Source organism: Notothenia rossii (assembly GCF_949606895.1).
Source record: "Notothenia rossii genome assembly, chromosome: 10".
In the NCBI taxonomy this organism is placed as follows: domain Eukaryota; kingdom Metazoa; phylum Chordata; class Actinopteri; order Perciformes; family Nototheniidae; genus Notothenia; species Notothenia rossii.
The window spans coordinates 36,525,689-36,538,370 of NC_136908.1; the positions used below are offsets into that span (position 1 = coordinate 36,525,689).

Genomic DNA, 12,682 nt, shown 5'->3' on the forward strand with positions numbered 1-12,682 from the left:
CATTTGCGTTACATCAGCATGTGTAACAGTTGTAAATATGCAGTGGTGTTTATTTGTAAATCATTTAGTATAATCACACAAATTCTGTGTTTTATATTTAATAATTATGTGTTCTTTATTTATTGAATGTTCAATACCTGACAAGGTCGGAGATGAACAACTTGGGTCGCAGGTTCCTCAACAGTGCATTACAAGACATCTATCAATATGTGTGTATACCTCCACCATTAAACTGTCATATTCTGCACATTTCTTATACTATCTACATACATCTTATAAGAGTATAATACATATGTATAATATCAGTTAAAATAAGTGCTTAAACATACAGTAGTTAACATTGCAGGAAAGCAATATATTAGTACTTTGTCAGGCTTAATATTTATACCCCCGAAGCTTTTTTCTTATTTAAAATAAGACCTTAACCTAAAGTATTCTTTAATGTTTAAATAAAGCCTTATTAGTTTGTCTGTCTGTGTCTCCTATTAATATCTAATAATAAAAATAATACATTTCAATAACGTGCTTTAACCACTAGGTGTCCCTTTCCATCAGCTGTGCACCGTTATGGTGTAAATATACCAATATACCGATTGGATCAAAATATAAAAGTCAGCCGAATTAGTATTGATACTGCAAGGAGTTGACCGTCCGTCAACATGTGACCGGTTGGGAGTGAGAACGTGTTGTGTACAGAGTTATTGCAGTGGGCAGGAATGTTTTCCTGTATCGGTTCCTGTGACAGCGGAGCTGCAGCAGTCTTTTGGAGAAGGAGCTCCTGTCTGTCCAGGTGGGGGGGGGGGTTATCTGTCTGTCCAGCTGCAGGTGGAGAGGATGGGTGGGGTTACCCATGATGGAACCAGAATAAGGTTTGTTGGCTTACACGCCTTTCATCGTAGTGGAAAATGTTGTCATATGCAATATGTTTGGATAGCTTCACCATTGAAATGCGTTTGATAACACTAAGTGCTCTAGTGCCAAAGTTGCGGCCCTAAAAAAATATCAACTATTCATTTGTATGGCATCCAGAGCTTCCACATTTTAGGGAATATGTTTTTTGATTTAAAATATCATCAATGTCATAAGCAATGGTTACATTAAAACCCTCCTATTGTAGGCCTATTCGTTTCCCCCCCTTACTTTGGTGTTCGCGGTCAAATTTGACCGGTCCTGTTTTAACTGCTATTACATGAACACAAAAACCATGAATCATCACCAAATTTCATTCATTTCATCAACATTGTATGTTGAGTTGGCACCTCAGCTCAAAACATACAAAAACACAGAAGAATAGAAAGTTAACCCATTGAAATGATATGAGAGCAGTGCTACAAACTACAATTCCCATTAGATACGCGCCGAACAATCGTTACGAAGTACACAGAGCTGACATATTTGTAGTTCTTCCGACGTGTGTGCGTGGACTCGTTCGACTTGTCTTGCGTTGACGGTCGTATAGGCTCCATTCCCTTTCAGAAATCCGTCAATCGGGCGCGATCTGAAACCAAACCCTGTGTTTAAAAAAATATAAAATACAAATTTGCACTTTTGCCTCCTTAGCAACGGCAGTATCGTTTGGGTGGCGATCTGAGTTCGGGTACCGTATCTGTGACGTGGCAAAGGCTCGCCGTGACAACGTGGTGATGAGATGTGGATAACTTTCCAGATAAAGACCATCCTGATACTCGAGTTGTGGTTTTCAATAAGTGAAAAAGAAAATTCAAAGTAATCACTACCATTTTAATATCTCAAGCATTTGTCCCCAAAAGCTTTCAAATGTAGTAGCAAAACCAGTGATCCAGATCAGGATCATTTTAATTAGGCCTATAATTAAATGATATAATAATACATTTGATTTTTAGAGCGCTTTTCTGAAACCCAAAGACGCTTTATATGCAAGCCTACCTCCAAAGCGTTATACTTCGGAAGTTAAACAAATTAGATAAGGCAGTGGATGGCAAAGTACCAGATTTCACACATGAATATGCTTAAAATAGGTTATGGTGTTCCTATCACTGACAATGAAATCATGTAGTATTTAAACTGTAATTTCCTAAAAAGTCAAATGCATTTTGGTCGAGGTTTTCATCTTATTTCTAATAGAAACATATTAAATATGACTCAAATGGAGCATATAAACAAGAGAACAAACGTGCAAAAACAAAACTGGTGTTCAAATAACAGATTTTATTTTTATGCATTATCCCGGAGAATTCTTCGGCTGCCAGGAATGAGCCCACTCCTTGCCACTGAAAACAGAATGGAATAATGTTAGTTACAGTTACTGCTTTCGTCTTTCCGAAAAGCATAAACCATGTGTGAAGCAAACATCTTATAACTCAATTTATATAAGTAAATGTTTCATTTACCATTTAGAAAAAGTGAACATAGAAATGAAAACAAATGTTCTAACAAACAATAAAAACAAACAAAAACACATACATTAACAACAATGAAGTTAAACAATCATTTGTTCCTACAATACTTCAGCTGCTTCAGAATAAAAGGAGTGAAATATATAAGAGGACTGGTGGTAGATTTGGATGTTTTGCATTTGTTAAATATCATGTGTTTGTTCTCCAACATGGGACTACACATCAGATGACATGAAGCCAAGTAACTGGAAGATATATACCATACTGGACAGGGCTCCCACTCCACCAACATTTCTGCTTTTCCCTATCAAGAGAAGAAAACAAATCTCTAATTTCGGAAAGACCAAACGCATATTAGCTATTTAGCAAACAATTGTGTTGGAAGTTTGTAAATCATAAAGCACACCCTATGCATTACTTTTATTCCCGTCTAACCTTTCTCATTCTTTCTTTTATTACACTCCTGATGGGGAAAGTTTCTAGGCGAGTGTGGTAGGAGCAATCTGTGAACATCAAAGCAGGTTCCAAATACAGTATTAGTCATATTAGAAATAAAATAAATACAACTGTCAACACTTAAGTAGCAACCAGACTTGCACGATGAAAAGTGACCACACTGTTATCACTGGTCAAAATTTACTGTATACATCATTGAAATGGAACCAAGCTGCTCTCAGTCCTAACATGGGATGCTTGTTTGAATGGCCATACCACTGCTGAGCCTGAGATGACCAAAGAAAATACTGCACTGCTGCTTCCTTTACTGCCTAGCATTCTCTCACTACCTTATCAACTATGACTGTATGTATTTTAGTCTAATTAGACAATTAAAGCCCTTTGGATTTTGGGATAATGTATCAGTTATAGTTATTAGTCACAATATAGCATTGTTAACTCACTGAAGAAGCATCAATCACTGCGTTGACATGCACTTTGCTAAAGTACATGTCCAGGGCTCGACATTAAGGACTGCCCGATGGCCCGGGGCCATCTAGTATTTAGCTCGGGCAATGAAGCCTCACCTGCTGGTTGCCTGATCGGGCAGTCTATTATGCCAGTATCATGCAGCTCGCGGATCAGTAATGAGTGACCCGACAGTAAAACTAAACGTATCTATAACTAGTTTAGGTAGTTTGAGAGGTAATTAAAATAGCTACGTGTGATATTCTAACCTGAAGTGTGTTTTTTTTTATCATGCAGAGCTGCGTGTCGACTCGTCAGCAGCAGCTGATCTCTCTCTCCCGTCAGATTAGACTTCGCTCGCGTTTATGTCCATATCGATCAGATCCAGCTAGTTCTAGATAATGATATGACTACCTGCTTATTAAAAGACACCTAAACAATAAGTGTCGCTATGCAACTGGGTGAGGCCACAAAGTATAGCGCAGCATTATGCATTTGTTTACATGCCCACCGGAACCCCGAGGCATTACCAACAGATCAACGCACAATCAACCCATACATGACATCTCTTTCTCCACATTAAGTGTTAGACATTAGAATTGACTATTCTTGTCTGTCACATACTCTTCTTGTCTGTCACAGATGTGGCGCAACTGAAGCGGTATTGCGCTAAAGGGAAATTATTTTGACCGAAGAGATTTAGATTTGCCGGCTAACGGGAACTCTGCCGTCGCCATTTTGTGTGCTTCACGGATGCGCTCGGGTCTGCTCGGTCAGCTTCCGGATAAGGAGGCATTTGTTCGACCATCTTACAGCAGATAACATGACAAACGTTTTGAACAGGGGCCATAATAGTGTAAATAATGTTTGTTTTGGCAGTTACAACTGAATGTAATGTTTTCTACTTTTTTACATCTGGGAAGACATTTGCCTTCATCAGATGGAAAGTGTCTTGACCAACAACTTAAGTATTTCTTATAGCTATGCAGGACATGCAAGCGAGCAAACAAGAACAAACAAACTGAAGAATATAAAAAAAAGTGAAATTAAGAATAAAATTGAAATTGTACAATATAATATTGTGGTGGTTCATCTTATAATTCAGTCTAGAAAATGCACCAGACAGCATCTAAGACCTGCAAAAATCTAAATTTTCTAGGGGGAGGCCCCCCAAACCCTTCGTGCCATTTCGTCCGCGCGCATTTTTCAGGGCAATCTCTATTGGGCTCAGGGCCATCTGTAAATTAGCTTAGATGGCCCACAGGGCCATCTCCCAAAATCCTTAATGTCATGCACTGCATGTAGATAGATTTATTAGAATACCAATCAATTCGACTTATGCAAATGTTTATAATCAGTCAAAATACTTAATACTGTTAATATACCTGACTTTTTCTTTTTGCGTCAAGGACCAAGTACTGTGTCCCTCGCGGACCCTGTCCTGACAGCTGTGGGTTGAAGAAGAAATATTACTATATACATACAGTACACCAAGTTAAGCTTAAACTCAAGTTTCAAAATACATCCCACAAATGCATCATCACATGATGCAATAGGTGTTAGGTACAGATATGTTTTTGTTATTGCGATTTAATTGAGGTTGATCTATGAATTCTAGGTGTTTTGTTGTCTTGCCTATATAATTGACTCCATACTTTATGTGTAAGGAATAGTTCGATAAATATTAACATGTTGTGCTGTAACGTTAAATGAATTTAACTTTGATTCAAAAACCTAAGTTTATTCCCCGTATGTTCATTATGGGACAGTGTCGTATCTAAATGCAGTTCTTGAGTATAAAGTTTAAATATGCTGCATGACGTTGTTGCATGAGTTGCTTCAAAGTTTACCCCTATGGTCAGGGATTGCTTTAGGTAGACCACAATATTAATGATATCAACCTCTCGTACAATATACGGACATGAGCCAAATCATTTTGATGTAATCGACCTACTGCCCAACGCTACAATGTAAGACCCTTTCTGTGTGTAAACCAAATCACATAGGAGTTTTATTTTGTGATTTATCAAATGTAAAGTAAGCCTGCTGTTGCTTTGCATTTTTGTGTGAAAAAGGTATAACCATATAGTAACCACATGTCTGTTCAGGAATGAAAGACTGTATTTTTCTAAACGTTTAATATTTATTTATATCCGAGTACCTAAGGATATACACATTCCCAAGTATCCCATTTTCCTTTCATATTTATGAAGTTGTAGGTGAAATTGTTATTTAGATTAAGCTATTGTTGTTATTATTATTTACCTATTGGAACAATCATTATTCCCAAAAATGCAAGAAGTGTAATTAGGTGTTTTGAGATATTGTAGAAGCATGACTTGTCAACAAGTTACCAACAATAATTTTTTAGGAAAATATCGGAAAACAATCTTGACTTTTATAAATATAAAAGCTGCAAATCTTAGAGAACAAATGTCACTGTGTGTGCTGTATGCTCTGCATGTGTGAGTATTAAAGAGGGTTTCATCCCTCCGATTCTATCTATCTATTTTATTACCTGGTCCCTCCGTGGTGGTAGCCTGTCTCACATCATCCCGCTGGGGCTGCTCCTCCTGCCCCACCTCTATGATGGTGCACTGCTTCACGGGGTGGGTCTTCAGCACCTCCACCTGCACGGTGCTCGTCTCTGGCACCTGGCTCTCTGTGGTCCCTGCCTCCTGCCAGTTGTTTTCGGGTTCAGATGGGTCACAGGGTGTGAGGTTCAGCGTGACTGTCTCTTCCTCAGGATCTTCCGCAACCCCCTGGCCAGTGGAGTCCTGTGTCCAACCTGTGCAAGTTAAACAAATGTTGGTCTTGACTTGCTTAAGACAAAGAGGTTAACTCATATATCTAGAAATAAGAAATACAGCGTGCTTAAGGTATGTTTCCAGACAGGGTCAAAAATATACTCGTCATGTCATAGGACTGTGTGCAGTTAATAGCAGAGAAATAGTGGTATTTATTCAGTCAACCATTTATGGTTTTGTTTTTGCGGTATTATTCTTCAGATTTGTGTCTACATTCCATGTGATGTGACATGTCAATTTGTCGGCAGACAACATATAGACGTGTGCATGTATGTTCCCTTACATTATTTACATCCACACATTTTGTTCAGAATTTATGAGACTAACGCAAACATGTTTTGCATAAGTGCAATCAAATAAGTAGCAAGTCGCTTTGGATAAAAAATAAATGTAATGTAAAGGGACCTCTGGATGCACTGGATAACTGCTTTTGTTTACAACCCGAGAAACATGACCTTAATACAGAACTGCCAAACTGAATATGTGGTCAACTGGGATCGTCTTCATGTATTGTGCTCTTACCATTAACCTCAAAAATATTTCTCCCTTTTGGGCGTTGATAAAGGAAACCGTTTAGGAACGGTTTGCTAAAAGGAAATTGCTTAAGGGATGGCTCAAGCCTAAACATACATTTCAGTCATCAAACCTAACTACCTTGACATTAACAACTTTACAATTTTCAATATGTATACAATGAATGCGCAAGTGGTAGCACAATACCCCAAAATGGTTTTTCAAATTCACGTAAACTTGCCTAACTATTTCCTGGTAAATAACAGTTAAATGTCCACAAGTCCCCTCTGCAGAGTAAGCCATGTCTCATGAGGCTACATACTCAGTGTTTAAAAATGTATTTATTGTATGTCGTTTGCTAAAATAATAAACAGTCAAACGTTGTCCATAACCCTAAATATTTGGCAATTACTTTCAACTTTTGCAATACTTTGCAGCTAAAAATAGTGACAGTTAACATGTAGAAAGGATGTGTGTTAGTTGTCTCACAAAAATATAGTTTGCCAAACCCAAATAAATGGCTCGAATGACTGCTTTCTGGCTGTATCAAAGGATAAATACTGGATCAATTTGTTGTCACACAAGATTTGGATGGATTGAAAACAGTCGCTGTAAGTTGTTGTTAACTTAACTGACTTTATTAAATGAGTTGATCCAAACTCATTCCATATAACTGTGTTGGTTATAAGGAAATGTTAAGCTCTCCATTGATACAAACATTTTGTGTACACAATACTGTGAACTGTGAAGATATAGTGCAAGCATCTCACCTTCACAAAGGTACTCATAAAAAGTGCCTATCTTGTCAAGGTAATCCTGGGCATAGGCGGTCAGTGTGCAGCGAGGGGTTAGGATTTCACATTTGACGTCCTTCTTCCTGGTCTCCTTGCCAAGAAGCAGCACTGGTTTAAAGCCAATGGCATGGAGTTTCTCAAGCTGTAATGACAAAATAATATATTTACTGTTTAAAGAAATGGAAAGGAAACATCAACAACAACTATATAACTACAACTATAACATTACTGATGACAGCATCTAGTTGTATGCCATTCATAAACCTAGATGCTGAGTTAAGCTTTTGCAGAATCATGTATTTACCAGGAAGGGTTACACAGTAGAAGCAGAAAATATTTTATAGACAAACACAAAATACAAATAAATCAGTATCCTGAGTCCCAGTTCAAACCCTGATCATCTTAAAGTTAAAGTACAATAAGATACAAATGTGTGACCACTCAACAATTAACAGTTAAGTTACAATGACTATTGCATAATTAAAAATGTAACACAATCCAAGCATACCTTGACACTGTTGAAATTTAAAATTGCGTGCTACGATGTAAAACGTTCCCGTATGTTGTGGCTGCAGTCTTAAGAGTAATATAGAGTAGTTACATACAATTATGTAGTCTTATTAAAGGTGGGGTAGGTAAGTTTGAAAAACCGGCTTGAGATACACTTTGTGTTATATTCCTTTGAATGCTCTTAACATCCCGATAGCAATGCATATCTTAAGTGCTTTGACAAAAAATCCATAAAAAAGTCATCTTTGGAAGCCGTAATACTGTAAAAAGCACGACCAATCATCTGAGCCGGCCCGGTTAAAGTAACTGGATGGCCTACATGCCTTTCAGCCTTCCATCTGTGCACAAACTTATCTCGTGCCCTCATTGGTCATGTGCGCGTTCGTGTGTGTTGGAGGAGGGGCTCTATAAGGAAGTGGCAGATTTTCTCCGGTTGTGTATTTTCAAATTCTAGCAATCTCGAGCCGGTTTGTCAAACTTACATACCCTACCTTTGAGGTCTAAAAGTGTGTACATAAGCAAGAATGGAACTCAACATGGAAGTGAAGGAAGCGCTCTGTTTATTTAAATGTGTAGTTAAATTAAAATAGTGTCCCTTGGCTGTGAAAGTTAAGATAAGAGTAGTTTTAAAATTGAAAGAAAAGAGAATATTAAATAATACCTTCGCAATAATATCTATATTTGAAGTTGATATCAAAGTGTATATTGGTTAATAAGATACAAACATCTTTAAGAAATAAATGTATATAAAAACAACATTCAACTTGATCCTGGCCCAATACTTGGCAAACAGTCAGGGTCCGTCTGTGTCAGTTTTTTGGTGTCAGCTTGGTGTGTCCGGGCCTTAACATACAGTAAAAAGTGTACATACCAAGACGATGGCTTCATCCTTGATGGAAGCAATGTTGTGGTTCTTCTTCTGCCCTGACACCCAACCCCCTCGCTTCTCATCAAACCTCTTGAGCTTCTTCTCAAGGCGCAGCTTTTTTGGCTGCTCCTTAAGGCAATGTCCACAGATCTTCTGTGCACAAAATAAAATGTTCTGACAGAAGGGACATGTCTTTTTTGTAGACCCACCTGGCATGATTAACACGGGTTTACAAACAAACAGACAGACTGACAAACACAGGAAAGTGGAGAAGAACACAGCATAGATAGAAGGGTGAATAAAGAAATAGATGATAGATATAAGAGAGCTAAATAGGGAGATAGGTTGAGTTTGGCTCTTAAAAGTGCCGTTGGTTTTATGATGGTGTAGATCAGTGTATGGGATTGTGGTGTGGGTACTAGGGGTTTCACAACTACCAATATTTACTAGTCGACACATTTTTCAAAATAGTAGTCGATTAGTCGACTAGTCGTTACGTCATAATAAAGACACACAAAGAGAGGTGTACAACTGTATTTTATATTGTGTTACATGGCTGAGTAAATAACAAACAGTAACTGGACTCACCAAAATCGACAGCAAAAAACTCTTGTTTACATAAATGCCACGTAAATCCAGTGCGCAACAGCGCATTGTGCAACACTTTATTCGCTGTCCTCCACGATAACGTCCACCTTTCCATATTTTTGGTCTGGTTTGAACACCAACGCATCGACATGTGAGGGAAGGAGGCTTGACCGCTTTTGGGGGCACAGTGTTGCCTGCCAGGGAAAAGACCCTCTCACTCGGGGTGCTTGTGGATGGAATAGCCAGGTAGCTCCTCGAAAGCGGGGGAAGCGGTGCACGTTTTCTGCCCACCACTCCAGTGGATTATCCATTGTGGGGATATGCGGTGTCCGCTGGCAGTAATCCCGTAGCTCATCATCCGCATCACTGTTGACCCGTGTTTTCTTGCTGCTCGTCTGCCTCTGTTCAGTGCTGACGCCGGTCCGTTGCTCACTGGTGCTAGCATTACTGCTAGTGCTAGCTGTCGGCAGCGGTGTCTCATCTTCAGATGGTTGCGCATAGCAGATGCATTTGTATTGTACTTCAGTACAGCTGTACACAACTGACACTTCACTGTGGAGTTGGTTACATCTTCGTTGAAGTACTGCCATACATAAGAATGTCGGACGTGTTTTGGAGCATTTTGCAGCACCTCGTTTACCTCAATTTCTTTCACGACTAGTCGACTAGGGCCTACAGCGCCGACTAGTGGTAAAGGTAGTCGACTAGTCGATTAGTTGGTGAAACCCCTAGTGGGTACAGGAGCTGCAGGAGAGAACAGAAAAAGTGAATTATGTAGTGAAACTAGCTTTTTTAAATGCACATTGTGACGGTTTAACTACTTTAGACAGACTGAGTTCATTTACGTGTTTCCTGTTTCATACGAGTAACAAGCACATGGACGTGGACTATGCCCCTCACCCCAAACATATATTAAAATGTCGGCCAGCGTTAGTACTGTTATGTGTAAAACAAAAGCGATTAAGATAACGTATAACTCACACTTTAACACCAACGTATGTAGCCGTAATTAAGACAAATATTTTTCACACACCACTTATGAGCTGATATAAATGTAGCTAAACTAGTTTAAGCTGATGTTGAACGTGAGCTAGCTAGCTAGCCGCCCGCAAGAATAATTTCACATTAATGTTGCTTTGCTGATTATGGCGAAAGCATTTCTCAGACTTAGAACAGTTCAGTATGTATGATGAACCATGCGAGTAAAGGCTTAAAAAAAAGCCCCAATTATTCAATCTAAGCAAATCATGTATCAGACTTTAGTGACCCAACTTACTTTGTCAGAGGATGGATCGCAATGCCGGTGGCAGCGTCTTTGGCCAATAGGTGGTGCTCTGAATGATGTCATTTCCTGTACCGATTATACAATAAAATATTAATACATTTCCTATATTTTGACACGATAACTCTTTAATAACCTTAGTAGCCTATGGACAAAAACAAAAAAGTATATATTGCCTTATAAAATGCAGAAAAGTTTAAACATCTAACATGATAATAAAAAAATAAAAATAATGATATCTTAAACCAAAATAAATAAAATGGAAAATTAAACGACAACAACAATTTAACATAAATAAAACAAGGATAAGTTTGACTCAATGTTGTGTAAAGTACCCGTTATGGTTAAAAATGGTTTTTTTTTTGAAAATAATACAGCTTCCAGCTTCCCGAGACACGAAGAGGAAACACGAACAATTCTTCCACTTGAAATGCGTTTAAACTGTGTCAGAGAGATGTTTAATCGGTTCATTTTAATTGGTTAATAATTGGTGTTTAATACTGGCAACTTCTAATTGTTGGGGGGGGGCGGCGTTCGATCCAGTTTCGATTCCGTAACCTTGGCGCACTGCCACTCCAACATCCAATCCCGACTTGAAGTTTAATAACGGGGGCTGTAGTCCTAAACGATAGCTGGGGATTATGGGTAGTGTAGTGTCTTCGGCCATCCTAAACTCGATGATGCTCGAAATGTCCCTTATAGGCCTACGTCTGTTTCCGGTTATTTTTATTTAGAAATTCAGTTCCTGAAGGACGGCAAAAAAGCCAGAGATTATAGAATCAAACAAATAAATAAAAACAAGTATAATTGTGTGTTATTGTTGACTAAATAACAATATGTTATTTTGAAAAGAATAACAAATTAGAAGGAAAAATGAGCCCCATTTATTTTCCTCACAGACAGCAACAAACATGTTTTTATGAACCACGCAGCTTCCGGTCTTCCTATAACACGTAATGCCGTGAGACTACCAACAGAAATACATTGCTTTTAAAATCGTGCTGTGCAACACGAAAAAAAAGGGAAAGACTACCAATAGAAATACATTGCTTTTAAAATCGTGCTGTGCAACACGAAAAAAAGGAGGAAATCGTGTTGGTGAACACGAATCAATAGATAAAAAATCGTGTTGGTGAACACAAAATGCCGTGAGACTGGGTTGTAAAGGTGGTGACCTTTATTAGGTTGGTCGGTACGATATACATTATAACCATTTAAGCAGATGTCAGAGGCCAAAATTGATTTATTTAGCCACGTTTCTGATATTGTCAGTTGAGTTTGCCCAAATGCGGACAAAATCTAATTTAGGTAAAAGACTGCGCACATTCAAGTGGATGAATCCCAACCCAGACCAAGCTTTAAAATCAGCAGGAGTAGCGATCTGACTACAACTACTGGGCGGACCAGGATTAGGTTGTACATTACAAGATAGCAATAATAACAACAAAAAACGGCATCTTTTCCTCTTAATCGACACACCTAAATTGTCATCTACCTTAAAATCATCAGCAAGGTCTGCAAAAGTGTGACTAGAGCTCAAAAATCAGTCCTGAAGAGCCATCATGGCAGGTAAGCGATAGAGACAAACATAGTTTGCGAACTGATAGACAAGGCAACTGGAAATAGTTCGCGAAACACACACGATCCTTTGCAGGGGATGCCCACAGCGGGCAGCAGAACAGACCTGAACCCAGTCGACTTCTCAGGATGACGAGAGAACTTCTCACTGTCCAAAACAGCTATAACAGGCACAGCAGAAACACAATGAGGGCCATTTTCCCAGACCAGCACAGCATCCGTGTTGTTTTGGGGCAAATCCTCCACAGCACCGCAGCACAGGACCGGCGAAAACAGGCCCCAGCCCGAAACGTGGAGGCGTTCCGGTCTCTCCGCGATGTCCCTGGGGTAAATCCTCCTCAGCACAGTAGCACACGACAGGTGGAAGCAGGCCTCCGCTACAGCAGAAACAGGACAGGTTTCACCTGTGTGTAGTGCTAGGGCTCTACACTTCACTCCTCGTGCCAGAGGTTGTGACAGGTGTT

The 12,682-nt window shown here is 39.1% G+C and overlaps 1 protein-coding gene across 5 annotated transcripts; it reads right to left on the bottom strand.

The window, feature by feature from the left end:
- Positions 1 to 2,127: 2,127 nt before the first annotated feature.
- Positions 2,128 to 10,648, bottom strand: LOC307022147 (uncharacterized protein). Of its 5 annotated transcripts, none has more exons than XM_079654767.1 (9): positions 10,635 to 10,648; positions 9,359 to 10,102; positions 8,774 to 8,923; positions 7,369 to 7,534; positions 5,797 to 6,066; positions 4,664 to 4,726; positions 2,811 to 2,878; positions 2,636 to 2,679; positions 2,128 to 2,249 (listed from the first exon to the last, which is right to left on the bottom strand). In XM_079654767.1, exons 2-6 carry the CDS (start codon positions 9,422 to 9,424, stop codon positions 4,683 to 4,685), a joined length of 696 nt encoding a protein of 231 aa, XP_079510893.1. In that variant the 5' UTR covers positions 9,425 to 10,102; positions 10,635 to 10,648; the 3' UTR covers positions 2,128 to 2,249; positions 2,636 to 2,679; positions 2,811 to 2,878; positions 4,664 to 4,682. The 5 variants fall into 5 exon arrangements, with proteins under 5 accessions (XP_079510893.1, XP_079510892.1, XP_079510889.1 ...); XM_079654766.1 differs by having other exon boundaries at positions 8,774 to 9,018; XM_079654763.1 differs by having other exon boundaries at positions 8,774 to 10,102.
- Positions 10,649 to 12,682: the final 2,034 nt, after the last annotated feature.